This window comes from Neolamprologus brichardi, chromosome 7, assembly GCF_056152115.1.
Source record: "Neolamprologus brichardi isolate AB-2024 chromosome 7, ASM5615211v1, whole genome shotgun sequence".
In the NCBI taxonomy this organism is placed as follows: Eukaryota; Metazoa; Chordata; class Actinopteri; order Cichliformes; family Cichlidae; genus Neolamprologus; species Neolamprologus brichardi.
In genome coordinates this window covers 37458697-37486088 of record NC_142110.1, presented here as the reverse complement: position 1 = coordinate 37486088, position 27392 = coordinate 37458697, and the positions used below count along the sequence as shown (strand labels likewise).

General features: G+C 40.0%; 1 protein-coding gene across 3 annotated transcripts in view; it reads right to left on the bottom strand.

The window, feature by feature from the left end:
- Positions 1 to 13362: 13362 nt before the first annotated feature.
- dpysl2b (dihydropyrimidinase like 2b) overlaps positions 13363 to 27392 on the bottom strand; it is a 31714-nt gene continuing 17684 nt past the window's right edge. For all 3 annotated transcript variants that reach the window (XM_006795630.3, XM_006795631.3, XM_006795632.3), the window contains exons 6-14: positions 26588 to 26668; positions 26162 to 26230; positions 25126 to 25246; positions 24701 to 24857; positions 24445 to 24586; positions 22648 to 22818; positions 19548 to 19727; positions 19116 to 19281; positions 13363 to 17603 (exon numbers count right to left, since the gene is read on the bottom strand). In XM_006795630.3, coding sequence (XP_006795693.1) covers positions 17512 to 17603; positions 19116 to 19281; positions 19548 to 19727; positions 22648 to 22818; positions 24445 to 24586; positions 24701 to 24857; positions 25126 to 25246; positions 26162 to 26230; positions 26588 to 26668 — 1179 coding nt within the window. In that variant the 3' untranslated portion in view covers positions 13363 to 17511. The remainder of the gene's footprint in view (positions 17604 to 19115; positions 19282 to 19547; positions 19728 to 22647; positions 22819 to 24444; positions 24587 to 24700; positions 24858 to 25125; positions 25247 to 26161; positions 26231 to 26587; positions 26669 to 27392) is intronic.

The following is a 27392-nucleotide window of genomic DNA, read 5'->3' as shown; positions in this document are numbered from 1 at the left end:
TGTTGCAGCAGCTGTCATATTTAAGCAAACAGTGTTGTGATAAATGGATCCAGGCTTCCATTGGGGAAAAGACTAGCTTTAAACTAATCAGTTGACTTAGCAAAGTGATGTTTCATTACACCGTGTGATCATGATTAATAATGTTGAGCAGTGAAGCGCAGCAGGTGACAAGAATTGTAACTTCGGAAGTCAAAGAAGCCTCAATTCAATGAGGAAAGTGTCGTTTGTGTTAGAAGACTTCGCAAAAACTTCTTCTGAAAGGCGACTGTTCACAAGCTGGGGTTCCACCAAGTCACCAAGCATAAATGTGTAATTTTCATTAGACTATCAAAAGCATTCCTATTGAATACATAGCTTATAAAGCATGAGGGAAAGGTTTGCACAACTCCAAATCCAAGGAAATGGAAACTCTCATATTCAAAATATACTCAGGTGCGAGACTGATATCTCTGCAAGCGGGCGGAGATGAGTAGCTTACTTGAAAAATGCAATAACTGGCACAAGTTTTGCTGTTATAGTTGCCAGAATTCCCCACTGTGTTGTTTAGTTAAATCATTTTCTGTCTCATTGAACGCTTAGATGATACTCTGCAACACGAGAGGTGACGAATTCTGCCTGCCAGCAGAAATTAAATTGGACAAACTTGTTTTATTTTATGGCTCCCTGAATTATATGTTATTAGGTTTTGGCCAAAAGTCAAATCTTATGCTAAATTTTCTTCCTGTAGCAGATGCTAATGTTTTTCTTGGAGTTGGAGGATTGCATAGCAGCTGCCCAGATAATTGAACGAGAACTGCTCTGCAGCTTCATTTGTTGTGCCATAAGGAATGTAATGTCCTTCCATCCTATCCAATTTTCGAGAGACTTTTTCTAGTTCGAGTATTAAAATTAAGATCTATAAGAACATGAAAAATATTAATCAAAGTGGATGTGAGGGAAACTTGACACATGAGCCCAGACGATGTCACCAGCTGTACATTATACATTCATCAGGTAAACACATGCGTAACTCCAAATAAATGCTAATATCTCATTGTTTCCATGCATCAGTGAGTTTGTTTTGGAGTTTCTCTATTAGTCCAAACTCAATAATTGCAGTGTAAAAAGTAACTAGATGTGTCAGTGAGTGTTTTCATCATTTATCTAGCATTGCAGTAGAAGTGGAAACTTGCACACACTGCAAAGGGAACAGGCCCTGAGAGCTACTGATGAAAGCCAGTTGACCATTAGCACATATATTGCAACCCCTGTTGTCAAAAGCAAAATCACAACTATGATTGGTCCCAAGCCCAGATAAACGGGGAGGGTTGCATCAGGAAGGACATTGATGTGCAGAGCTATAGCAACTACAGAGGAATAAAGCTGATGAGCCATACCATAAAGCTCTGGGAAAGAACTGTTGAAGCTAGGTTAGAAGAGAGGTGACGATCAGTGAGCAGCAGCATGGCTTCCTGCTGAGAAAGAGCACTGCAGATGCAATGTTTGCTTTGAGAGTGTTGATGTAGAAGTACAAAGAAGTTCAGAAGGAGCTGCATTGTGTCTTTGTGGATCTAGAGAAAGTATATTATTGTGGTACTGCATGAGGAAGTCAGGAGTGTGTGTGTGTGTTTGAGGGTGGAGCGGGACATGTATAAGGATGATAGGAAGGGCAGATGGATTCAGGGTGGATGTGGGATTACATCAGGGACTGACTCTGAGCCCCTTCTTGTTTGCAGTGGTACACAAATGAGGTCAGTCACAAGTCTCCATGGACTTTTTGCTAGTATACGTTTGCAAGATGACAGTGTGATCTGTAGCGAGAGTAGGGAGCAAGTGGAAGAGAGCCAGGAGAGATGGAGGTATGCTCTGGGGAGGAAAAAAAAATGAAAGTCAGTGGACGCAAGATGGAATACATGTGTGAATGAGAGGGAGACAGGTGTAGCAGTGAAGAAAGGAGAAGTAATGAAAGTGGATGAGTTTAAATATCTGAAGTCAGCCATCAAAACCAACAGACAGGGAACAAGAGGGTGGAGCAGGTGGAGATGAGTGTCAGGGGTGATTTGTGACAGAAGGATAGCAGCAAGAGTGAAAGGGAAGATTTAAAAGACAGGAATTAGACCTGCTATGTATGTTTTGGATACGTTGGCGGTGGCAAAAACACAGCAGGCAGAGCTGATGATAAGATTTTCGCAGGGACTGATTAGAAGTGAGCACATCAGAGTGACCCTAACCCTATTAACAGTGTTACTAACGTATATGCAGAGAGAACATCAACAAGCAACACATAGCTGAAAATCCACCTAAATATTGTTGTTGATCTGAAGAAAGTTTTACATCAAATGTGTGATTTACTATAAGCTCTATAGGCAACCTGCGCTTGAAGGACCTAACACCTGCTGAATATTGTGTAACATCATTTAATCTCTTGATTTTTAAAGCTACAGAAACATATAATAATCATCATCATCACAATCATAATAATCATAATAATGGAATCTCTGTATGTATTCTCCCGCCTGTCTGTCAGTCTGTGTGCTCTTTGCATTCCTTAACAAGCAGCCATCTGATCCATTTTCTGAAATGTAAAGAAAATGGGATTTAATGGGATGTAAACTCATGCTGAAGCAAATGAAATATCAAGTTTTAAGTTGCCTGTATGTGAGGTGGTCTCTCACTCTCTTTCTTTTAGAGTAAAGAAAGGTAGCGTAAGGGTTATTAAAGGTATATTAAATTGGACAAAGTTGTTTTATTTTATGGCTCCCTGCATTATATGTTATTAGGTTTTGGCCAAAAGTCAAATCTTATGCTAAATTTTCTTCCTGTAGCAGATGCTAATGTTTTTCTTGGAGTTGGAGGATTGCATAGCAGCTGCCCAGATAATTGAGGTGGTCTCTCACTCTCTTTCTTTTAGGGTAAAGAAATGTAGCGTAAGGGTTATTATAGGTATATTAAAAATCTTCATGATCCTGACCTCTCCTTTTAAACATAAAATAAGTATTTCAACTTGTCTGTGCTCGCACCAACCTTCAAACTTAATCCAAACAGAAACACCTCTAATCTTCATATATGACTTCTTTTTAACTGATTTTAACTAATTTTGTTGTGCCAAAGTAGGAACAAACATGAACTTCTGTGTTAAACTGATCCAAGCCACATGTCAAGGATCACCACCACAGTACACAAGCCTGAAAATCGTCCATAAAGTCAGGAGTGTGTCCAAGTGCATGCTCATCATTTGCTGACATTCAAACATGCACCATAAATTGGCAGAAAAAGAAAAGATGCCAAAGCATTTAAGCATTGCCATTGTTCTCTTGTTTAGTTGCTCACAGCACACATTTTTGGTCACACCAAGTAAAATATTCACTTTCCGCATGCTCTGCTTGCTAAATTTAGCTCTCAGTGACTCAGTCCTCACCTTCAAAATGAAAATAAGGGTCCAAGGTTCACTTTTTTGACTCATTGGAAGAGTTTAGAGCTTGATACAGATGTGCAAGTGCAAGTAGTGAAAGGAGCAATCAGGAGTTGCATGAAAAGATGATTCTACAGTGAAGAACAACCATATATTTTTATTTATTTTTTTGGGCTGGGGGGTTCATACATAAAATTAACTTTCTGTTTCTGTGAAGCCAGAAGCTGGGAGCAACAAATGGCAGATGAAATATTTCTCTAAATGATGAGAATGTGGTACAGAAAACTCCTTGTTCTCTCTTTATTCTTCTAATACTGGTCATTTTGATTCTTTGTATATTAATTGAAGGCTAATGATGCATAATTTAACCTATTTTCCTCTCTTTTGCTGGTGAAAGGAGTTGGTAGGATCTGCCAGACACCCTTATTTCCCATGCACAGTAAGTAAAGTTTAATGCCAAACACCAGCCCCTCTGTAGTGTTCACTTCAAAATCATCTTTTCATTAAACTGTCTGTTGAGTAATGTGCTTCCTATGGGTTTTCGTACCAGCAGCAGAAACATTGGTGCATGTTGTAATTTCCATTTCTTTGGAGAGGCACTATGACCCATTAAGCGACGGGTCAGGTGGAGATGGGAGAAGGAGGACTTGTTTACAGAAATCACATCCAAATCTCAGCTGAAAGCACACAAAATGTTTCAGAGGTGCATGTGAAATCATGTGGGGACATCTCAAATCACACTGGCTCATGTGGATAGCACATACCACGCATTCAGAAAATGCATATCCATCATAAGAATTTTATGACAGCAAGTGGATGCAGCACTGGTTGAATGTCAATATGTCAGAAAGAGGATTGCTGCTCTGGCTGCATGTCAAGTAATGCAATTGATGGTTGGGAGAGGTAAACTGAAAAGTGGAGACTTTGAGATTGAGATATTTTCAGCACACAGCTATTTATTAATTTTACTTAAGATACGCTGTTGTGGTAAATATTGCACATTTATTGGTAAAGATGTGTCCACTGAGCCCCTCACTGTAGGGTTCAAGTCTTAAGCCTTTCTTCTGGTCTTTTGATATTGATATATGTCCTTTTTTATCTCTAGATTAGTATTTATAGCTTCCACCCTGCTTTCATCCCTGTAACAGGTTCATGCACTGCAACCCTAGTATAATATCCCACTCTAGGTATTCACCAGTGGACTGCTCTTACTGACAGTCACATCACGTCCTGCTCTGACATTCTCAGGCACCTGAGGACGACTCGTTTCTTACCTATCACACTAATGCACAAGCATCACAGCCCTCAAATAAGTGCTGTCAACCACAATTTCCAAGCCCCGCTACTGATCTTTTTCAGTTAGCGATAACCACAGATGTCACTTTAGTCACTGTTCCTTGCATCTGTCAGTTGAGCAATCATCCATGCCCGAACAATGAACTCCCTTTCAGAGTCACTTAGATCGTTTCCCTCTTGCCATTTCGACACAGAAACAGCTGGGCGTGCTCAGAATTTTAATAAATGCCACATAGCATGTTGGATGTCGACTGCCTCGCTGTGCAGCTAGGTGCACCTGATGATAAAGCGACCGGATTTGTTGTGCTTTTTCCCGTAATTGTTTAGGTTTTTCCTTTAATATGTCATCTGGCCGTAGGCTCATTCTCCAGAACTACTGATTTATGCTTGATGTCAGGAACCGAACAATTCACTTTGCCAATATCAACAGTATTCATCAGTTTTTAGTGCCTCCCTGGAGACGCATGGAGCCTGCATTTCAGACTACTCGTACCTATATGAGGCTCTCTCGTTCTGTTGTTATGTTTTCTACCTATGCTTTATTTTTTTCTAAATCCTGTGCTTGCGCTTTTCAAATGGATTATGGCATTACTTTTTGGTCTACTCGTGTGATTCGATTTGCAGTTTTGAGGTGGTGGCCTTAAACACTGCGACAAACTAAGGTCAGCAATAGCTCTGGGACATAGTTGCTGTCTGCCTCAGTACATCAGAGATGGGCATTGTTGTGTCCCAACTCAAAACCCATAGAGGTTTCCTGAAATATCGGTAGAACAGTTCTACAGATGTTCATAACAGAGGTCTGTTTCCATCGCTCTGTGTTAGAAAGCACTTATGAGGTCCGAGATTCCACTCTCCGTGGGTCCACCTCAACACTCTCGGTACATAACTTTGGCAGTACACATACTTTATATTTTCCAAGACACACACTTTAGGTAACATGAAATAAATGCCCGCTGAACATGCACAGCTCTCTCTAAACAATATCTCAAGGTTCCTGTGCAGACTGGCAGGGACCAGCAGCTGAGTGCTTCTCTACGTGTCTCCTAGCTCGCAGCCCACCACTGAATGAAAAGCTAATTAGTAGATGCACAACTGGTGTACCAGTTACTCCAGTTGGCACCTCTTTCCAAACCAGTTTTAGCTCAGCTCTGTCTCACCTGAACTGAGGTAAAACTTCTCCGCAATCTATTACTCCTCCATTCCAATATGAACGGTCGATTGCCCTGTTATTTACTTACAGAAACAATAAAACACACAAATACACACACAATTATGTAAATATGCATTTTCAATTTTGCACTGAAAACTGAGTTTGGAATGTCGGGAAAAAAAATGTAAAAGAAAAAAGAACAAAGAAAGAAATAGTGTAAGTTATTAACACTTGGCTAAGGTAGAAAAAGTTGGCAAATATATTTAAAAAACAATATGGTATGTGATAAAGACGTGAAAACAAGCCAAAAAAAAGCACATGGTGTTCCACAAACAAATATCTGGGACAAGCACCACTTAATGCTGCTTTTTTTAAAATTATTTTGTCTTCTTCTTCATTTTTTATCGATTCAAGTCCACCCAGGACACAATCAGCCAGACACCTTCCTATCTGGATAACAGAAGCAGATGGAAACACACACAACAATTGACATTTCTTTCAGACAGTTTGCAGTGTTACATTTGGCTACACTGGGGCAAAAATGTGTATCAAAACAGCACAGAACTGGTAATTAACAATATAAACTAGTGGTTTTTAGAATATATACAGTCACCTGTCCACTTCACAAGTTACACCTTATGAGTATTTTTGTGGTATAGATTCAACAATGTGCAGGAAACACAATCCATATCTTATTGTTACTATCACACAGTTGCTACACTTTTTTTCTATTGTGCTACATCCCAAAGGTGCTCTCCTGGACTGAGGTCTGATGACTATGAAGGCCATTCAAGTATTGTAAACTCACTGTCATGTTCAAGAAACCAGGTTGAGATGATTTGAGCTTTGTGACATGGCATGCTATCCTGCTGGCTGCGGTTATCAGAAGATGGGTCCACTGTGGTCATAAAAGGATGGACATGGTCAGCAACGATACTCATGTAGGCTGTGATGTTTAAAGTGATGTTTAAAGTATACTCAGTTGGTAGCAAGGGCCCCAAAGTATGCCAAGAAAACACACCATTAGTTCAGCAGACTGAACTGCTCATACAAGGCGGGACGGACCCAAGCTTTGAATTTGTTTGTGCTGGAAGAGGTCTGGCCATTTGCCTCTTCTGATCTTTGTTCACTGGATATTTTATCGTTTTTGAACCATTCTCTGTAAACCTAAGAGACATGAAAACTTACAGTGGATCCACAGTTTCTGAAATACTCAGACCAGCTCATCAAGCATTAACAACCATACCATCTTCAAACACCCTTTTCTCCCTCCGTTCTAATGCTCGGTTTGAACTTCAACAGGTTGCCTTGACAATGTCTATATGGCTGGATGCATTAGCTTGCCTCCATGTAATTGGCTGGTGTTATATTTGTGTTAGTGAGTATTCCTTCTTAACATGCGTTTTCATTGACAAGCTACAAGTAAGTACAGATGAAAGCTGTCTCACATCCACACACCAACACAGGTGTTCTTACATATTTCCCTGACTTAACCTCTCTTTTGGCGTGACAGAGCTTGACTGTCATCTTTATATGCATCTTTGTTATTCACTTTGAGTTTTGTACCCTCACGTTTTTCAGAGCTCTGCAGCTTCTTAAACTTCAACCTCTCCAGAAGCCTAAATCAGCCAGAATAACTAGCAGACCTTTGTGGTGGTGAAGGAACTTGAAAATCTATAAAGAACAACAAAGCCTGCAGCTGCTCTACTATTAGTGAAGCAGGCACTGCATCTGCCGGCACGGTGCCAGAACTGAACACAGTCTGTGAAGAAATACAAACAAGCTGCCAGATCAATATACTGTAGTTAAGGTCTGCAGTGACGTACCGGTGGGTTTTTTTGGCGCTCAAGAAAATTAAGCTGTTGCTTTTCCGCATTTTTATATTACATCTGCGCAAACTAAAACACTCTATAAAAGCAATCTAAAAATCCAAAAACATTTGAATGACTCCCCATATTCACTCCATGAATTATTCAAATAATTTATCTTTTCCTAACACCTTTTCAGTGCTGGCATTTGGAACTATTGTGCCTGTGTTTGTGGACTTAAAATAACTGGTTTGAATGCTGGCAGTCATGAATGAAAATTAATGAGAGAGGACTTAAAGCCCCTGCACACGAAAAGGTGCTGATACCATGTAAGATGCATTTAATACTCGCGTCACTGAACACTAGTTTTTAAAAGCAGGCAGCTGACATCTGGCACATTGATCCTTTCTAGTTCACGGAAATTGCTTTTGCCTTTATCCAAAGGTCTAGTGGGAATGGACATAAAATCTCTTTATTGTAAGCCTTAAAAATTAAAGAGCAATTTTTCACAGTAACTGAACGGAGAGATGCATTTGAAGGTCTTCTTCTTCTTCAGAAGGAAGGAAAGTGATGTTAGTGTCATAAAAACATGGTTTATGGCTTCCAAAAAACACAATGCAGTGATCTGTGGTGTAACCACAGTTTGACTTCAGCCACCAAATAGCAATCTTTAAAAGGTTAGTGGATTCATCTAAAGGTCAATACACTTCTGTCTGCAGTGGTAGCGTCCCAGTTTGCCACTTGATAAAGGCTGGGAGCTTAGGAATGGTAGCAAGTTTGTGTTATAATTTATGTCAACCTTGACACTTTGAAGCTAATTAGGACTTCATGTGGATCTTTTCATTTCTTAGAAAATGAGAAGAAAGAGAAGAAAACTCTTCAGCCTAACTGCTTTACAAAAATCAAGCCGTTGTTTAAAATCAGCTCAAAACACAGATATGAAGGAAACAGTTTGAGGCTTGCATTCAGCTGTTTGGTACTTTTGCTATCTGGTAATTCTGTTTGCATTTCAAATAATGTTCATCATTTTTCTTATGACATTTGGGGTTTTTTTTGGGGGGGGGGGGGGCTTGACCCTTTGTCTGTCATTTCAAAATTAAACTGTGTAAGGTATCATGAGTTTGTGACTCACTGTTAATCTAAATGAACATTTTGGACATTTTTCTACACACTTCTACTTTTGATACACCAGTACAGTTTGCTGATAAAGCTTCCACACTGGTGGAAGCTTCTGAACAGCAAGTGACTGACTACCACATGACAGCTGGCGAGACACGCAGCTAAATACACTGAGGTAGGAGAGGACAGGTGGAAACAATCAAAGAATGACAGCAGCCAGAACCCGACAAAGACGGGAAGAAAAGGAGAGAAAAACCACAAAAGAATCAAAGAAAAAAACAGAACAAAAAATGCCAGCTCCATATACTGTATATAAAAGACAGCAGTAGCCGAAAAGCCTGAACACTGAAGCCTGTAGAAGTGCATTTATTCTGGATTTTTTTTTTTCATGGACAGCTCGGGTGACTCATCCAGTTGTACAAAATTCTATGGGAAAACAATACTAATTGATCTATGACCTCATTAAAAACTTTCCTGATGGGCTTACAGTCTTGGTTGTTTCACATCTTACTGAGTACAAGATGTTCATTTTGAAAACGAGCTGGAGTCATACTTGCAGTGTCCTTTGTTTCTCGGTCAGATCTGCCTCATTAGTCACGTCCCGTTTTAAAACACCAAGAGGGTCTCAAACAAAACGCTCACATCCAGGTTTCAAGTGTGGACTTCAATAACCAATCGGTCATAATGCCTATGCCTTATCCATTGTAATATAGTCAACAGAAAGCCTTGTGCGAATCTGTTATAATAATCAGAACTCTAAGCTGGCAATATCTATATTCCAAACACACCCTTTCCAATTCGGCAGTCTATTTAAACTGAAAAATGTCCCATCTTTCCCTCTAACATAAGAAGAGAACAAAAAGACATCGATATCAGTATGCGGAAGAGCATTTCGAAATGCAACAGAAGTCCACACTGGGTATCACTCCTGTCAGCTAAGAACAGTAAAGGCCACAGTTTGCATGGGTTCATCAAAACTGCACAGCAAAAGATTGGAAAAATGTTGTCTCATCTAATGAGTCTTGATTTCTGCTGCAACATTTGAAAGGCAGAATTAGAGTTTGGTGTAAACAACATGAAAGCATGGATCCATCCTGCATTGTATCAACAATTCAGGTTGTTGGTGGTGTAATGGTGTGGGGGATGTTTTCTTGGAACACTCTGGGCTCCTTAGTACCAGCTGAGAATAGTTTTCAACACCAGGCTACCTAAATATCGCTGATGACCATATCCAACATGTACCCATCTGACTCTATGCCATGAAGAATTTTACCAGCTGCGAAGGTAAAAGGGGGTCCAAGTAATACTTGGGTGTACCTTACAAAGTGCCCACTGAATCTGTATATGAATTAAATTCAGAGGATGTGGTTAACTGGAGCATTTTGTCAAAAATTTGCACCCTCAATCTCAATCTTTGTTGCTTTCCTACAGGTGATACAGGTTCCTCCTACAACCCAAAGATATGACACTTACCTTACATGACTTTCCACTGTCTGGGAACTCTGAACTGTCTGTATGTGTCAGCCTCATGATAGACATTTAAAGTCTTTTAATGAAGTGGCCACCCGGGGGCTCTGTGTGACATAACATGGCACTCCTTTGCATTTTATTATATACCATAATGCAACAAACATTTCCTACTTTCGTTGAGAGGATGTGAGCAGGGCTTGTACCTGAAGAGGAAATCCTTGCAGAATTTAAATTTCCATCCATTCTTTACTCAGTTTATATTTTTTGAGATCTTTCCCCACATTTTTTTCATGTGCCTCTGAGGAGAGCATATAAAAGCACCTCTGAAGCCTTTTATGTTACAGGAAATGATGGCTTTTGACTTTAACGCTCTTGAGAACGGGCCCTGCAGGTAGTTGTAGTAATTGCTGATTACCACCACATTTTGATTGTATCACTGATGTTGTGCCAATCTAAGTGATTTTTCTTTCAAGCAGTTTGTACACCAACATGAGGGATTTGCAAGAAGAGCAACAGATTATTTTTTTTCATTCATCAGTTGGAAAAAGGAAATCCCACAAACACTCCATAGCAGAGAGAGCAAGGCGAACAAGATGACAGCATTGCCACCTAGTGTAAAAGAGTTTTGATGCATGCTTCCTGGTGAAGATTTACTGCATTCACTTTGTAGTGCAGCAGTTCTCAAACTTCCTCTTGCATGTCTTCACTTCAAACGGCAAAAAAGAAGCACGTCACAAACACCCCAGTTTTTTAACACTCATAGCATCAGGTAATTGTTTTATTTTCTACACATAAAATTACTCTCGTGAGTTTCATTCCGCAAGAGTGTGAAGAAACAGAGGATGCATGAATTTAATGTGTCTTTGCTTCAAGGTAGAACTATAATAGGCTGCATAAACTGTGTATGACTGATTTCTCCTCTTCAGTGTTGCAGACTGCTGGAGATTGTTCCCCAATGCAATGAGCAGAAGGTGTGGTGCACCCTGGTTTACCTCCAGCAGATGGAAAGGCCAGCAGATTCTCAGCAAGAAGCATGCGTTAATTTTTGTAGGTCATCTAATGTGCACATCTTGACTGTAGGAGGAAACATGCAGACTGCAAACAGACAGGTCTCAGGTGGTCAACCAGGGTTGGACACAGGACCTTTCCACTCGAGTGCTTTACAAGAGTTTGGAAATGAATTCATAACATTTAGCTGAATCCAAAAATTCATTCAGTCAGTCTCTGGCATTGCAGTACTGCTCCTTCATTTGTCTGTCTGAACTACACTGGCAGCATTTCTCTGACAGCAAAGTGCTTTGCACAGTCAGATGAGTCATGGGTTCATTCTTCACACACTCACTTTTGTTACCCGTCGCATGTTCAGCCAAGGGTGACATCAGTAATTTCTTTAAGAAGGGCTGTTCCAAAAATAAGTGCTGGCATTTGCATTGAATAAAGAGAGCAAATAGTAATGCTGCCATTGACGAACGATAAAAGGCAACCTACGATTTAGTGCAAAAACATCCACCACTTGATTTTACAAAGATTTTACTTGAGTGGTGATTTGTTTTACACCTTTAAATGACGAAAGCCTCTAAGCATTTACATTTGTTTCTATTTCTTTAAAGAAAACTGTGCATCATGTCTTACCTTTATTTGTAGCTCTCTAACCTTTAATGGTCTATGAAAAGCCTGTAATACACAAATGTGGAAAACTTGTATTTTTTTTTTTTTTTTTTTTTTTTTTTTTTAAATTTTATTGTATTTGTTTATTTATTTATTTATTTGCTTTTTTTGCTTTTTAAATGTGCTGTGAAATAGTATGGCCTTTTCCTTGGCCGTGTCTCTCTAGTGCAAAAAATTTTAAACACTACCCGATCACACCTACTTAATGCCAACAGATGGCGCTCAAATCATGTAAACTAAAACTTCTGCTGTGATTAAGGACATGTTACAGATCATGCCAGAGGTGCAATGAGAGGTATCTATCTTAACTGATTGGATTGGGCTAAATAAAACAGTTTCCTAAAACAGTTATTCATAAATACAGTAATATAAAAACAAAGTACAGCTTCTTTCAAGTCTAAGGTTTTATACATAAGGGGAGGGGGGGGATGATTTTCCTTCCCTCATCAAGTTCTAAAAATTTTTAAATATAACTTCAGATGAACAACAAAAGGGCATATTACACATATTAGACTGTGTTTTTTTTTTCTACAAAATTGGGCATTTTGCTGGTCTGGAGCATTCAAGTATGTGTGTGTGTGTGTGTGTGTGTGTGTGTGTGTGTGTGTGTGTGTGTGTGTGTGTGTGTGTGTGTGTGTGTGTGTGTGTGTTAACAACTGTTACTGTCCATCAATCTGGGAAAAGTTATAAAGTCATTTCCAAACAATCTGAAGTTCATCATTCTGTAGTGAGAAAGATAATTCACATGTGGAAAACATTCAAAACAGTTGCCAGTCTTCCCAGGAGTGGATTTCCCAGCAAATTCACGTCACGGTCAGACTGTGCAATGCTCAGAGAAACTGCACAAAGTTTCTACTGAACAAGCATGGCTTGTCTGGAAGGGTTACCAGGAGAAAGCCTCTTTTCCTAGATGACAGCTAAAACTTAGCTGAAATGTAGCAGGACAGTGATATCAAGCAAAGCAGCAAATCTGTGCCAGAATGGCTAAAAAACAAAAAAATGAAGGCGCTGCAGTGGTCCAGTCAAAGCACAGACCTCAACTCGATTAAAATGCTGTGGTGGGAAAACTTAGAGCCGTGCATAAACAAATGCCCTTAATGAACTGAGGCAATGTTGTGAAGAAGAGTGGGCCAAAATTCCTCCATAATGATGTGAGAGACTGATAAAATCATACAAAAAACTTCACATTATTGCTGTTAAAGGAGGTTCTCCAAGATAACAGGAAGGATACTGCTATATAAATAATGACTTGGTGAAATACATCATATTTATTGATAAGTGTGTTTATTTTATTTAGGGACCAAATTACTTTTTATTTTGTTATGAATTGCAAAGCCTTAGGGCCTTTAATTCACCTGTCTAATAGTTATCCCTTCCTTTACTACATCAGTGTAAGTGTAAGTGGAAAACATGTTGCTTAACACAACCCATAATAGGTAATGAAAAACACACAGACTTAATTAATTTTTTCTAAATTTTTTTAATTCATTGAAGTCCTCGCTGTTACTTTCTTTTCTTTTTCTTTCTTTTTTCCTTTTTTTTTTTTTACATCACCATCCATGGGATTTGACATAGTGAGCAAGCATCCCAGAAACCCCACAGCCACCAAGACAAATACCATCACACAGTTTCACTTTCACAAAGGTTAAAGGCTTACAGAGGGCGACGGAGGGGCTGCAGGTGGCAAAGGAGATGTTTGACAGCATCAACAACCTCAGAATGGAAAGAAGCTCCTCTCAATCTGCAGCATGTTGCTTACATACATATCACTCGTATATCATTAGCAATAATATGGCATAGAAAAAGCATCCAAGCTGACAGAGCATTAAAGGAGTATAAGTGTGTGTATGCGTGTAAACTGAGGAGGCATGGGACACGAAGAGGATGCCAGTAATGACAGCTAGTATTTAATATCCGAGTGATTTTTTTCAGGCACAGGTGCTGCAACGCAGCAACGGCTCCTTGCTGTTTAGTGTGCTAAGAGTCTATGCATGTGTGTGTGTGTCTGCAGTGCACTGTGAACTATGGTAGCATTCTGAATTCCACACAACCCAGCACAGGATTATGTAGTAATGTTTCAGCACTCTAAGTGAATAATGAAAAAAATGTGTGTGCGTGTGTGTGTGTGTGTCCGCAAAAACCCGTACTAATAGCTCCAGGTCAGGACGGGTTGCTGATGGCAACCTCAAATTTGACAAAGCGTTGCCATGACAAACAAAAAAAGCAAGAACCCCATGAGAGTGGAAGGGTCTGTCTCTACGGCAACAGCCAGAAACAACCAAAGAGCCAAGGAGGGAGGAAGAGAAAGAAGGAAAAGGGAGAGCGAAAGGAGCAGATGCAGCCAGACTGTGCTGGTGTTGTGGGCCTCACCCTCACCTACACTTTTAACCAACGTTGACAGAGCGGTAACTGGATTTACTACAAGCTGCAGCAGAATGCTAACATGGATGTTGAAGAAGTTTTTGAAAAGTATAAAAAGAATTAAGAAACTGTGAAACAGTAAAATTCTCCACTTCTGACTTGCAGAGGTTTAAGTTGCCTTGAAGACATTCCTATCTCGTCACATATTTGAATACTTCAGAGACGTGCATTTATTACATTCCCGTCTGCCTTGGATTCTTTAAATACATAAAGCATTTGTAATGCTGAAAGAGTCTGCCTTCAACAGACTTCCTGTTTTTTCAGAGGGGAGAAAACCTGGAACACTGAGGCTGGAAGTGTAACTTTTAATATCTACATTATGCACAAAACCACTCAGAAATTTGGGGTTACTTGGAAATGTCCTTTTTGCGCATTTATTCTAATGAAAAGCCATTAATCGCTGATTTTTCATGTAGCATCCATCTAGGCATACATTCAGCAGACTGTGCTTGAGTGACACAGTGCTACCTCCTGCAATGTGGTGACTAAAGAAGCCATAAATTTGGCTAGACAAGCAGGTAGGGCAGTTGTGTTAGTTTACACTCTCAAAATGCCCCACAAAGAGTTTTTGTGCAACAGTGTGTACTAGTCTTTTCAAAAACCAGCACAATGAGGCTCTTAGGGCTACCATTTAACAAAGCTGCCATATGTAGTTCTATTAGATGCCTATTTCTCAAACAAGAGACTATGTCCTGTCACTCAATCGAGCATCCAGGTCCACCACTTTTCAGAGCCAGTTTTGCACCAGTGTGTGAAGGGAGCAGTACACACCGTTACATGAAAACATCCTTTTGTTTAACAGTGTGCCCCCTGACCACGGGAGACATGGTTGCTGTAATTGAGCTTCTCCATGCTGTCTTAGGATATCTCATTTCAATAGCAGGGATCACACCTCAAATATGATTAGGTTTACTGAAAGAAGTGCGTTTGGAGAGAGCAAGGACCTGGACCTGTGACTGCAGTTTAGGAAAGGCCACAGTGTGGATCGGTAACGGCTCCCTGGCATGGTAGTGGAGGCACAGCACTCAGAAATATAGAACCGGAAGGGTGGTGTGTTTGAGGTGTAGTCCTATCCCTGAAATTCAAATAAATGATCTCCACTAAAAAAAATATATATATATATATATATATATATATATATATCAGTGGTTTATAATGAAAGACAAGGTTATTTGACCCAATTTTCCACCAGTATAATATTACATTGATGACTATTTTGTACTGTATTTCAAAGTGATCCCTAACCCTTTTAGTGGTAGGGAATATGTATGCGTTTCACCTTTGGTTTCCCCTAAGTTGCTGTCACTATGTTAACTAGACAGGCGGATTTAAAGAATCTAAGCCCAGTTTATATAAGTGCCCCTGGTTATGTTCATGTCAAGTTTATTCAGCGTTTAGTCACAGGCAGAAAGATGGTTACTGGTGAAAATCAGTTGCTTCGCTTAATACAACCAGACTGTGCTGTTAAAAAAAAAAGAAAAGAAAAGAAAAAGGAGAAGAACAATGCATACAGCTGCAGTACAGCCTGAAGCAATGTTAACTCCACAGCCATACTGAGAGCTGTACAGGAGCCTGCTGTGCGTGTCCCATTCCTCACACATCAACACTGCACACTAGTCAGAAGTACATTAGCTCATGTCTACTTTCAAGCATAAATCAATAGTGCTCAGCCCTTAGGCACCTAGTTACAGAATGACACTAAAAAGCAGTTTGACAACAAGTTCAAAACTATAAAACAACAGAACATTTCAACATATCAAGCACTGTTCATCTTTACAGGGCTCTATCTTCAGAATAGGCCCAATGAAAGCGCAAAATCTGGCACCTTTGAATCGGTTAATCCTGGCTATTTTACATCTTTTTATCTTACATCCTTCACTTACCTCAAAAACAATAACAAAACAAGAAGCTAAAATCTGACTATCAATACAACTTCTGTGGGTTCAGGCACATAAAGAGTAGAAAGAAAATGAGGTGTGTGTGTGGAGGGGAGGGGGGAGTATAAAACAGTCACATATGGAAGGAGAGACATTCTGTATGTAAATGCACTGCTTGGTGACGGACGGTTGTCAGATGTTTCTACTGCTGTCAATGAAGAATTTGGACCTTTGTGATTCCTGGGAATGTAAACAAATGGGAAAACATGTAGCTGCGTTGTGAACGGCACCTTCCCCACACTCCTAAAGGTTCTCTAAAAGGACGGCGCTAAAGAGAAAGTAAGGCAAGGAAAGGCCGAGTCAGAAGTAACATTAAGTACAACTTTCTCTTTCCCCCTGTAAATCAATCCCACTTAACAATGACCTTACACACAGAGATGAAGAATAAAGCTCTATTTACTACGTGCCAAAAGCTCCTTCTGCTCCACAGGACTCTCCAGCTGACTCCCAACAGACTGTACCCATAGTACAGCATTACCATGTTCAATTTTTCAAATGTTAAGGCCGTCTTCGTGGCGAATAGTCAATTAAATATCAATTGTGGCACTGTGTGAGAGACAGCAATGGACTGGAAAATGAAGAGACTGAAATGTGATATAATACAAATCACAGGCTTCTAACAGCTGGAAGGAAGTATTAGATTCTTTTTGGCTGAATGAAATGCAAAATTGGTCAATTTCAAGCAACTTACTGTTTGGCCTCTTCGAGAAAAGAAAGAATAAAAGGAAATTAGTGTGTTTTTATATCCACGCTTCATTCTAACTCCTCACAAAATGAAAAAAAAAAAAACATGGAAAAGGAACAGACATCCTGCTCCAACATTATCGTCTGCATAACATCACTTTAGTCTTACTTAACCCCTCAATGAAAACAACAGCAAAGCAAATATCACAGGGATACATGGGAGGGAGAAATTACAATATAAAAATGAAATAATGCAGTCAAAAGTGCTCAAATAAGGAGTGTTATCAATTTTTTTGTCAATTTTTTCATCATATGAGGCAGACCTTTTTTGTTTGTGTGTTTTTTCCTAACTCTGTCCTCTAGGAACAGGTTTTTGGGGGAGAAGTGGGGAAATAAGCAGCAAAGGAGGACATGAAGGCTGAAGGCTAACAGGTGGCCTGATGAGGTGTTGTGAAGAGTTTGAATCTTGGTGTAATGCTGTAGCTTCTTCACCCCCCACCACTTCATCTCCTGCTGGCCATACATCCACAAATCCTCATTTCCTCCTCAGCGCCTGAGGATGGGGCTCTAACCCAGGCTGGTGATGTTTGCCCTGCCGCCTGGAGGCGCCACGATGCGCTGGGTATTCCGGCGAGGAACGTTGTCATCAATCTGAGCTCCTGTGTGATCGAATAGAAAGGATTAGTTTTATGAATTTTGGAATACTAGAAAGTGGCAGGGAAAATTCCTTTGGGAAGTCAACCACAGGAGGAAAAAAAAAATCGCCTTCACATTGTCCACAGTGATTTTAATTACAAGCCATAGCCATCCATAGTAAACCTACTACGAGCTACGACACTGTGAAACAATGGTATGTGCTCCTGTCTGCATGATATCAACCGTGTTTTAACACTAACACATTTTATTTGTGACATTGCAGAAAAACTACTCTACCCACAATCCAAAACAGCAATGTCTCCAATTGGAGACATTGTTGGAGGTTGCTGCTGGAGGTCGCTGTTACCATGTAAATGTGAGCACAAAACATCAATTGGTGATTGCAGTCCAGAATGAAGCACCGTAATGTATTGATAACAAGGCCACACTTTGCCACACACATGGAAACGAAAAACGATTCAATTTGAGAAGGCTGGAAGTCATTTGTCATGGAAGCTGAAATTTGCAATGCATCGTGGGATGAGTAGTTCCTCAACACTGAAACATAAAATATGCAGCTTTGCCTTGTCTTTCCCCCATTTTCCTTTATTTTTTCATCAAAATCAAATCTTATTTTTACAGTTACTATTTACCTCATAGCTGGCTGAAAAACTTCAGCCAGCATAATAAAATGCACTTCTTAAATATTTTGTCCTTAAAAAAGTGGGCGATGTTGAGGTCTGAGTGTAATTAATACACAAAATTAAGATGCAAAATCTTAACAAACTAAAAGACAAACAAAACATAACACAACACACTTCAAGTGTATGTGTTATATACTGGTTATAGTATATGGTGGCTGCTCATTTTTAATGCGGCCAAATTTTTAATTAATGAGGTCAGTGACTGCTCAGGTACCAGACCCTTTTTCCACTCTTGGGTATTTATGGTGTCAGTGAAGCCAGATACCACATGTCCCTCAGCCAATAAGAGAAGTGAAATGGCCTTCAAGGGAGAGTAGCTAAAACAGCTCGGCTCAGACAGTGGATAGATTGAGATACTGTAGCAAGGTTTTTTAAGCTGTCAATCATGCACAGAAAAAAATATGAAACTACAGCAATAACAAAATAAATGGGTAATGAATATTCACACAAACATTACCAATTATTATTATTATTAGCTCTGAAAGACAAATGTAAAGATTTTTATGGTGCATAGTATCCAACTGCCTCTTTTATTTTATTTTTGATAGGTAGTCACAGTCCAACAGATGGACCCAATTTCAGTGTAAAGTCTGCCCCTTACACTTGAATGAATGCATGGCTTATTTGAGAGCAATATGTGGATATGCATGCAGTGTTTAACTCCGTATGTCATGAAAGAATCCCTTAGTTTAGGCTTTTCATACAGATCAAATTTAATGCAAAATTTGACTCATCAATGTTGAGTCTCTGATATACAAAAAGAAAGTAAATGGTTTTAAATCTCTTCAACATCCCAAAAATGACTCCAGAACTGATGGTAAAATGACTGACCGGATAGGCTGAAGCCAGATTGGTGCAGGTTGCGGATGGGTTGGCCGGGCTGTTTGGCAGGTGAAGTCTTGGCAGAGGAGGCTGGAGTCATGGTTTTAGGAGTGACTGACACCTCACAGACTGGACCATCATACAGTCCCCTGGGTACGCCTCTCAGCTCAGCCAGCTGCATTGTTGGAAATGAGACACAAGTCAGTCACAGCACTGGAAACTAGCAAGGAAAGATTCACACTGTGGAGCTGGATGTGTGGACAGTTTGGCCAATTCCTAACAAGATGTAACATCCCTCAAATTTTCCACAAAACAATTACCAATCGTAAAAGAAATTGCTGGGTGTGGGAAGCAACTTTAATGTCAAAATGACTTCCAGTATGTTACCATCTGATTAAACGGTTAAACACAGACCCTAGCAGACAAAGAGGAGTGTTGTACCCTGCTGCGAGCTTTTATCCTCTTGTAGACGTAGTCAGGGAAAGGTTTACGGACCACGTAACGTCCTGAGCCCTCTGTGACGTGGAGGTTCCCGTCCTCCAAAACAATCTTGCCCTGGCTGATCACGACCAGAGGCCCGCCGCGCACCTCTGTGCCTTCAAAGATGTTGTACTCCACAGTCTGCGGGGAGAAGGAAAGCAGTAGTGTCAAAAGTAACATACAATATAAACATCACTACTTTATTATAGCATATAATTCCAAACATAAGGACTGAAGGATCTGAGTGTATTTACATATTTGAACATTTTCCCGCATTGTTAACTGTATTGTACTGTACGTACGACATTTTAAAGATAAGCCTTTTTGTTGGTGCTTTTAGATTTGAAACAGGTTTTAAGTTTTTGTCTGACACCCGACAGCTGTGTTCCTGTGATGTTTTATGGCAGCTGCTTGTTCCTCCTAACGCCATGCCGACACTTTAAATCATAACAGAAATACCTTCAAAGCGGAGATGCAGTCATTCAACTTCCCCCCGCTTATTTTCCGCTATCATAAGGCTGACCTAACCTCCTGTTGCACATTCTGCATGCCATTTTAGTTCACAGACTTATGAAGCTTGCACTGAATGTTTATTTGAAAAGCTGCCAGGGTTATATTGAAGGACTCACTGTGTAAAATTTCTATAATTTCATAGGAGCTTAACTGATTTAACTCACATAAAAGTGTTTCCTCGGGCCTACTAATGCAGAGTACAGAGGCATTAGTCTTCAGGCTGAGAGAAGAAGAAGGTGTTGTTTTAGTGCTTGTGTGTGGACATGGAGGGTGTGGAGGTTACTGTGTGACCAGTTTGAAAGCCCTACGACTCCTCTCCCAAAAAACTTATTGAGCTAAAGCTGAGGTCATGGCAATCTGACAGAGCCTAAAATGAGATCACTGGTATATTGGGTTATCCTATGACACCCACACACATGCATGCATACACACTCCAAATGAGCAATTTCTCCCCTGAACACTGGTCCGTTATTTTCTGACCAAGCGGAACAAAAAGAAACCGAAGAACATGACGGGATTAAGAAGACAGATTCCATGAGCGTGTACAGCTCACTCTGTCTTCCATGCATACACACACGGATACAGATGCACAGTGACCGGCCTGCTAACAATCAGAAATGATGTGTTCCAGTTCTCTGGCAGATTTTAATGATGACATCACTCCCTCGACACTGTGTGAGGCCCACACCCTCTTCAGCAGTCAGGCTGCCATAAAACAAGAGTCCTTTATCACAACAAAAGAGTTATCACCCACTTATTTTGAATGTCATCAATTACATGCATAACAATTAGTGTTATTAGCATTACAAGCAACAAGCAGTGTAGAAGAATGAATAGTGTGTTTGAGGGCCTCAGTGTGACTGAAAGGTCATTAAACATTGATGGGCAGTGATGGGGCAATACGGATTGATAGCACCCCCTGAGAGACTTCAAAGTTGAATCCCCCACATTAGCTTTAAGATGCATATATTAACTTTGGTGGGCAAGTGCATCATGTCCACAAAAAAGCCACACCCCCACATCCCAAAGTCATTTACTGTGGCATTTCTGCACAGCAGCAGTAGCTCTTTCACAAACTCCTCCATGATAATTAAGCAGAGCAGTCACATCTAAGGTTCTCTGTGGTGCAGATTCCTAGCAAAACATGTTATTGCATTTCTGAAATTTAATAGACCAGACCTGCCAATTAAAGAACACTAAACAGAAATCCACAGAAGAATCCCAAAGACATAAAGACAGTAATTGTTCAGTGCCAGAAAGCCCCCCAAAATAGCGTTGCAACAGTTTCTACTTTGCGGTTGTAGAAAAAAAAATCTACTGGTTATCATAGTAAATATGTAAGCAAATGTTATATATGTGTTCCCCAACAGGTAATGCAGGAACTGGATTGGGAGTCAGGAATGGAGAGACACGCCTGGACCTAACTGCCAGACCTCCGGATGTCAGCCCCGCTATCCTCTGCAAGTGCAATTCGTCAGCCACACCCATTAACAGCAGCTCTCCTCTATGATCCATGTGCTTAGCAAAATGCACATGGCCAGGAAAAGAACTGACCCCTGGGATCTGTTCATTTTAAGACTGTGAGCAGTCTGTAAGAACCTCTTGAGTGATTCAGTAGTCACACACAAGCTTTTACATTTACTCTTTCAGAAAGAGTTAAAGTAGGAAGGTCCACATTTTAGAATGCAGGATATTTTGTTTTAGCAATTCAACAAGGGCAAATTAAAAGCTTAATCAAACAGTATTAATCACTTGATGAAATTACCTGAATTTTATCCTAATCTAAATAATCTATTATCTGTGGATTCTGAACTCTGACACCAGTTTGAGATGAATGAGACAATGAGATTTTAATTTATACATGTAGTTTTGAGGCTCTTGTGGTCATGGAAGTGGTCATTAAAGTTACTGCTCTCTCCTCATTCACAAGGAGTTACCAAAATGGCTAGTTTCAAGGCTAGCCTTTTACAAGTAGGAGTATATCTGCATTCCAATCCTGAGTCTTTGTCATAGCGCCACCTACAGGAAACCAGAAGTTCCAGGGGTTGTATTTTCATGATCTTATCTTCATATTTTGAAGCCTGTGGGTTTTTATTTAACACCGCTGCTTCAAATTCCATCAGTGGTTTAATATGATAATATATACTTTTGTTACTGGACTCCAGTTTTTGTTAAAAAGTCCTGTTCTTAAAATATAAACATGCCCAAACCAATCCACAGTCACAACACAATAGACTTACAGGAAGTTTGCTGTCCTATATTTTTATAAACTACTCTTAGCTGATTAACCAGAACCACTCAAAATTTGCACAGCTACATTTTTCAGACCTTCAAGCTTTTTGGTTTTCATCTAATGCTGTTGCTATGACAATGTATTGTTTGAAAGAAACAGGAAACTGTTCCTTAGCAGCTTGGAATGCCCGCAAACTTCTGGCACATGCAGCGTATATAATTAAAGTCAGTATATGGTAGGCTTTCATTAGTGAAGAAAAGAGACCTCTGTGTCAGTATTAATAGCTAGTTATGTAGAAATAATTGAGGACCATACCGACTGGTGGCTCTTGGCGGAGATGATCTTTGTGACGTCAGGGTCCCACAGCACCAGATCAGCGTCTGAGCCCACAGCAATGCGGCCCTTGCGGGGGTACAGGTTGAAGATCTTGGCAGCGTTTGTGCTGGTCACGGCCACAAACTGGTTTTCATCCATCTTACCCGTTACCTGAAATAAATTCGAGCTGAGAGTGAGAAAGCTACCAAAGCTTGTGACCTCTTTTGTATTTTGTCCGTTTCACGTGTATTCACATATGGCCCTTTTTTGAATTAATCAAGATAAACCCTCCTTAATTCTCTTCTTGGACCAAGAACTTTAGCTTGTTTTGGTTCTGTTTTTTGTAGATCTGATAGAGGACAAAGCACTGTTTTTGGCCCTCAAAGTACATAGGAGTGGGTGGAATTTTTGGAGCTATGACCCTTGGAAGTTTATCCAAAGTGCACTTTTTAAATATTTTGTCACAGACATTAAACTTGTGTTTTCCTACTAATATTATGATATAGTTTGTGATTTTGGTGCTCAAATGTGGTTTGATAAAGCAGAAACACTGAAGAGAAACAAGGTTTGGCATTAGATTGTGACATTTTGAGTGGGTGTGAAATCGATTTGTTGTATTTATGCAAACTGAAATGGCTGGGGTGTGACTTTGACCTTATCACAGGTCAAAGTCACACTTAAAATTGCTGGGAAAAATAGCAATAATTTAAAAAATTGGAAAATGTTGAGCAATTTATATGTATTTTGAGGACCTGCAACATGGAAAATAATCCTGGGAAAAGTTATTGTACCAAAAAACAAAAAATAAAAAACAAACTAATTGTTTTGACAGATTTTTAACACAGACTGACAGTAAGGAGGGAATTGTTTTTCATTTAGTACTGTTAGTTTTAATCTAATATGACACAAAATCTAGCATTTTTATTTGTAACAGAGTACATTTAAAGGATGGTATCAGATTACTTTTATAAAATCACCTCATTCCCCTTTAATTACATTTTTAGGGTTGGCACAACTCCTACAGCTCTGCGATGTATTCCCAATAAAGCCATTCCCTTTTAGCTGGGTGTAAATTGGAGTAAAGCTTTACTTCACTCCATATGTCAATTTGGTTTTTAAGCAGTTGCATGCTTATTGTCAACAGCATGCCTAGAGACCTATAATACACCGGCAGTGAGTTTCTGTTTACAATGCACAGGTTGAACAGAGCGCAGTGTGGACTTGAAGTGAACCGAACACTTCTCAAATTAGTCCCAGTTCAGTTTGCCTAAAAGAGGTCTGACATCATTTAGAGTGTTAACATAAACGTGAAAAGAGCTGACTAACTGCTCTGAGCTGCTTTGAGGGAAGAGTGGAGCCAAGAGTGAAAACGCCTTTACTGTATTGTGAGACACAGTCCTGTGAAAGAATAAGTCCACCCTTACCGCTTCCATGGGAATTAAGGGGGTAAGTAGCAGCCAGGTGCTGTTAATCAAATGCGCCTGATTAACTGAGCATCAGAAAGTGTGAGCACCTCTATAAAAGCAGAAGTTTTGGCAGTTTGCTGGTCTGGAGCTTTCAGGTGAGTGTTAACACAATCCCACCATCGTCATAAAGAAATTTCTGCAAACCTCAATGAACTGAAGCAAACTTGGCCTAAAGACTTCTATAATGATGTGAGAGACTGAAGTCATACAGAAAATGATTACCTCAAGTTATTGCTGCTAAAGGTGGTTCTACAAGCTACTGAATCATGGGGAGTTTTCACAGGACTGCACAGGGTCTTGTGAACCCCACCCAAAAGCAAAATCTACTCACCACACACTTGTCCCAGATGATAGACATCCTCTCCTCAGTGCCATTCACACCCTCAGGAATCAAGCTGAAGTCATCTTTGCCCACAGCACGCTGGGCAGTGTTAAAGGGACAATGTGCACTTCCTGTCACTTGAAGGTCTCCACTATGTAATAAGTTTAGTACAAAAAAGACAGACAGGACTGTGTCATGCTCAGACAAAAAGCACTGCTGACATTTTCTTTTTAACTTTGCCTCTAATGTGCTTGTATCCAATTACCAGGAGAGCAGGGAGTTGAGATAGTCTGGTGTGGTCGGGTCAGGGCTCAGTGGAGGAGAGGTGACGTAAGCAGCCGCTTTGGCCCAATTCTTGCTCCAATAGTGTGAACCGTCTGTTCCCAGACTTGCAGTGATTGGCTCTCCATAGACAACAGTGCCTATAAAGACAAGTCCCATCATAGCATGAGATCCTATGTTCTTCACGTGCATGTCATGCGAACTCACGCAAAAGCTTCATTGCATCTATTTGTACTTATCTGTGTTTATTTTACCGTTTTCTGTGAAGTCTACTCTATAATTAATCTTAATCATAACATAAAATTGGGCTTAAATTTAATTTAGTAGTTTCATATTATTGTAAAAATCCACTAACACATTGTCTTTTTCCTCTCTGACAATGGGCAGTATCTTTATCTTAGTTCTCACCCTTCTTCCTGGCCTGAGCGATGACATCAGAAGCGCTCTTGCTCATCACCTTGGTGACATACAGCGGGCAGTTGGTCTGGTTGGCTACAGTCACAGAGCGGTTAACGGCCTCCGCCTCCACCTGGAATACAGAAGAGTTCACTTTAATAGATGGAGGTGATGACCTTTCTTATTCCTCTCTTCTTCATTTCAGTCTTTGTCATTTTAGTGTGTGCACAGCAATATGTCAAAGCCCTGGTGTTTTAGATATCACATGTATTTATAAAGGTAAATAATTTATATATAGTATATAAAATTAATAAATGAGGTGAATCAATTTAAGCTAAATATTAAGTAAATATCTTAAGTATTCAGCAGCGAGCTGTGGCTTCATATTTAACTCATATTCTCATTAACTCTTGGCAAGAACAAACTATTTCTTTAAAAACTGTTCTCCTTGCACATCAACGCAGGTACAACAAGGTTAAACACTGAAGGGAGACGTTTTCTGACAGAGAAAATGTTCCGAGGTGAAAAGCAACATGGAATTTAAAATTTGCTAGGTCAATTTATTGCAACATTTCAAGGTATTTTTTTCCATGTATGACCATGGAAAATGGTCAAGATTTGATTAACCTGAGCAGGAGCAGCACTGCCATGGCAATTTAACTTGTGCTTTATCCCCCTAAGGCCCCTAAGAAATCACTGCCTTCATCAGATGATAATTAGAAAAATACAGAAAACCTTAAGAAGAAAAACTGAGGAACTGATTTTTCAAATAACACTGATTTATGCAGGGAGGATGTACTCAATTAAAGTGGCTTTAGGGCGTGATTATCCACATTCATCATGGGAAAAGGAGAAAGTTACGAAGATTATAAAGAAGTGAAAAATCCAGAGCCTCAAGGTAAAACTTTCAACGATTCAGACACAGCAGCGCTGAAGCCCGTAAAGGTCACATCCCCTACTGCGAAAAAACCCCAACAACTTGGAGATGAACCGATACGCTTTCCTCAAAGTCAAAGCAACATTTCACAGAGTTGTAGCTGTGACTCACCTCCTCGGGGCGGCTCAGCACGTGTCCTTCAGGCCCAGTGATCCCCTGCTCCAGCATCCTGCGCTGCTCCTAAACACACGCAATCGAACATGAGCACACACAAAGCGCATTGGGAAATACGAGATGTTGAGTCATGTGCAGGTGGACGAATGTTTGTCATGACTGGCTTTGGCAGTGAAAACTAAGCAGCTCTGAGAATATCTATCCTCATCTGTTGGCTATTAAGAGCTTAGCACTGAACATTTCATCACAACTGAGAAGAAACTGATGTGTCACAGTCTTTGAGCTCAACGTCCAGCTTTCAAGCGGTATCTCATAACCCTCAAGGCTTAGAGCGTTAAGATTCCATTTAATGCAAAAATCCTGCAGAAAAATAATGTCTGTTCATCTCCAAATGGCATCTTGTTATGGTATGAAGAGTTATACCTCAGCTACGATGTCACCATTCTCAGCGTGAACCTGGGCGATGGCTCCCAGATCGCGGATCACACTGAAAACCTCATACACCTGCAGCAAAGACAAAGACAGTAAAATTTTGAACTCCAGCACAGACCTAAAGTCTACTTGTATCAATTGTTTTAGATGAAGAGGAACTCACAGCATGTTTTGTTTGTTTTTTTGATTTCCAGCAGTGATATATTGGAAAAATCTTTTCTTTTTAAGTCAGTGGGTCATTCAGACAATGTCTTTGTCTGAATGAATGTGACTAATTGGAAAAAGGGCTAACATTTAGTCTACCCTAGTATTTATTTGGTTTAAAAGATGGATTTAAAGTCTATAATTGAGTAATTTTAGCAAACATAAGCTCTTTTTTCCACTATCAGTTGTGGGTAACTGATTGTGTAGTAATCTTTATTAGCGAGTCTCCGACAGTCCGAAGTTTAGGAAAGCGAGCGGGCAGCGAGTTCACAGACAGAAGAAAAACTGTGGTGCTGAACGAGTCATTATCCCCCCAACCAGGACTGCTAAACATGCAACAATGAAAAGCCGTCAGAGTTTGACACGGAAGAGAAAATAATAAACTCTGGCTGCACCCAACTGCCAGCATTCCTCACACAGGTGCAAAGATCATCACAGATCTGTTTCAAAGCTGCTTTCATGTGGGATTAATTCATTTTCAGTCAGAAAGAGAGTTTGTGGCTTTCATTATCCTGTCGCTCTCCAAAGACAAACACACAGGAAAATCAGCACAAGGGGAAGCCTAGCCAAGACAAACAGACTCACACAGTAA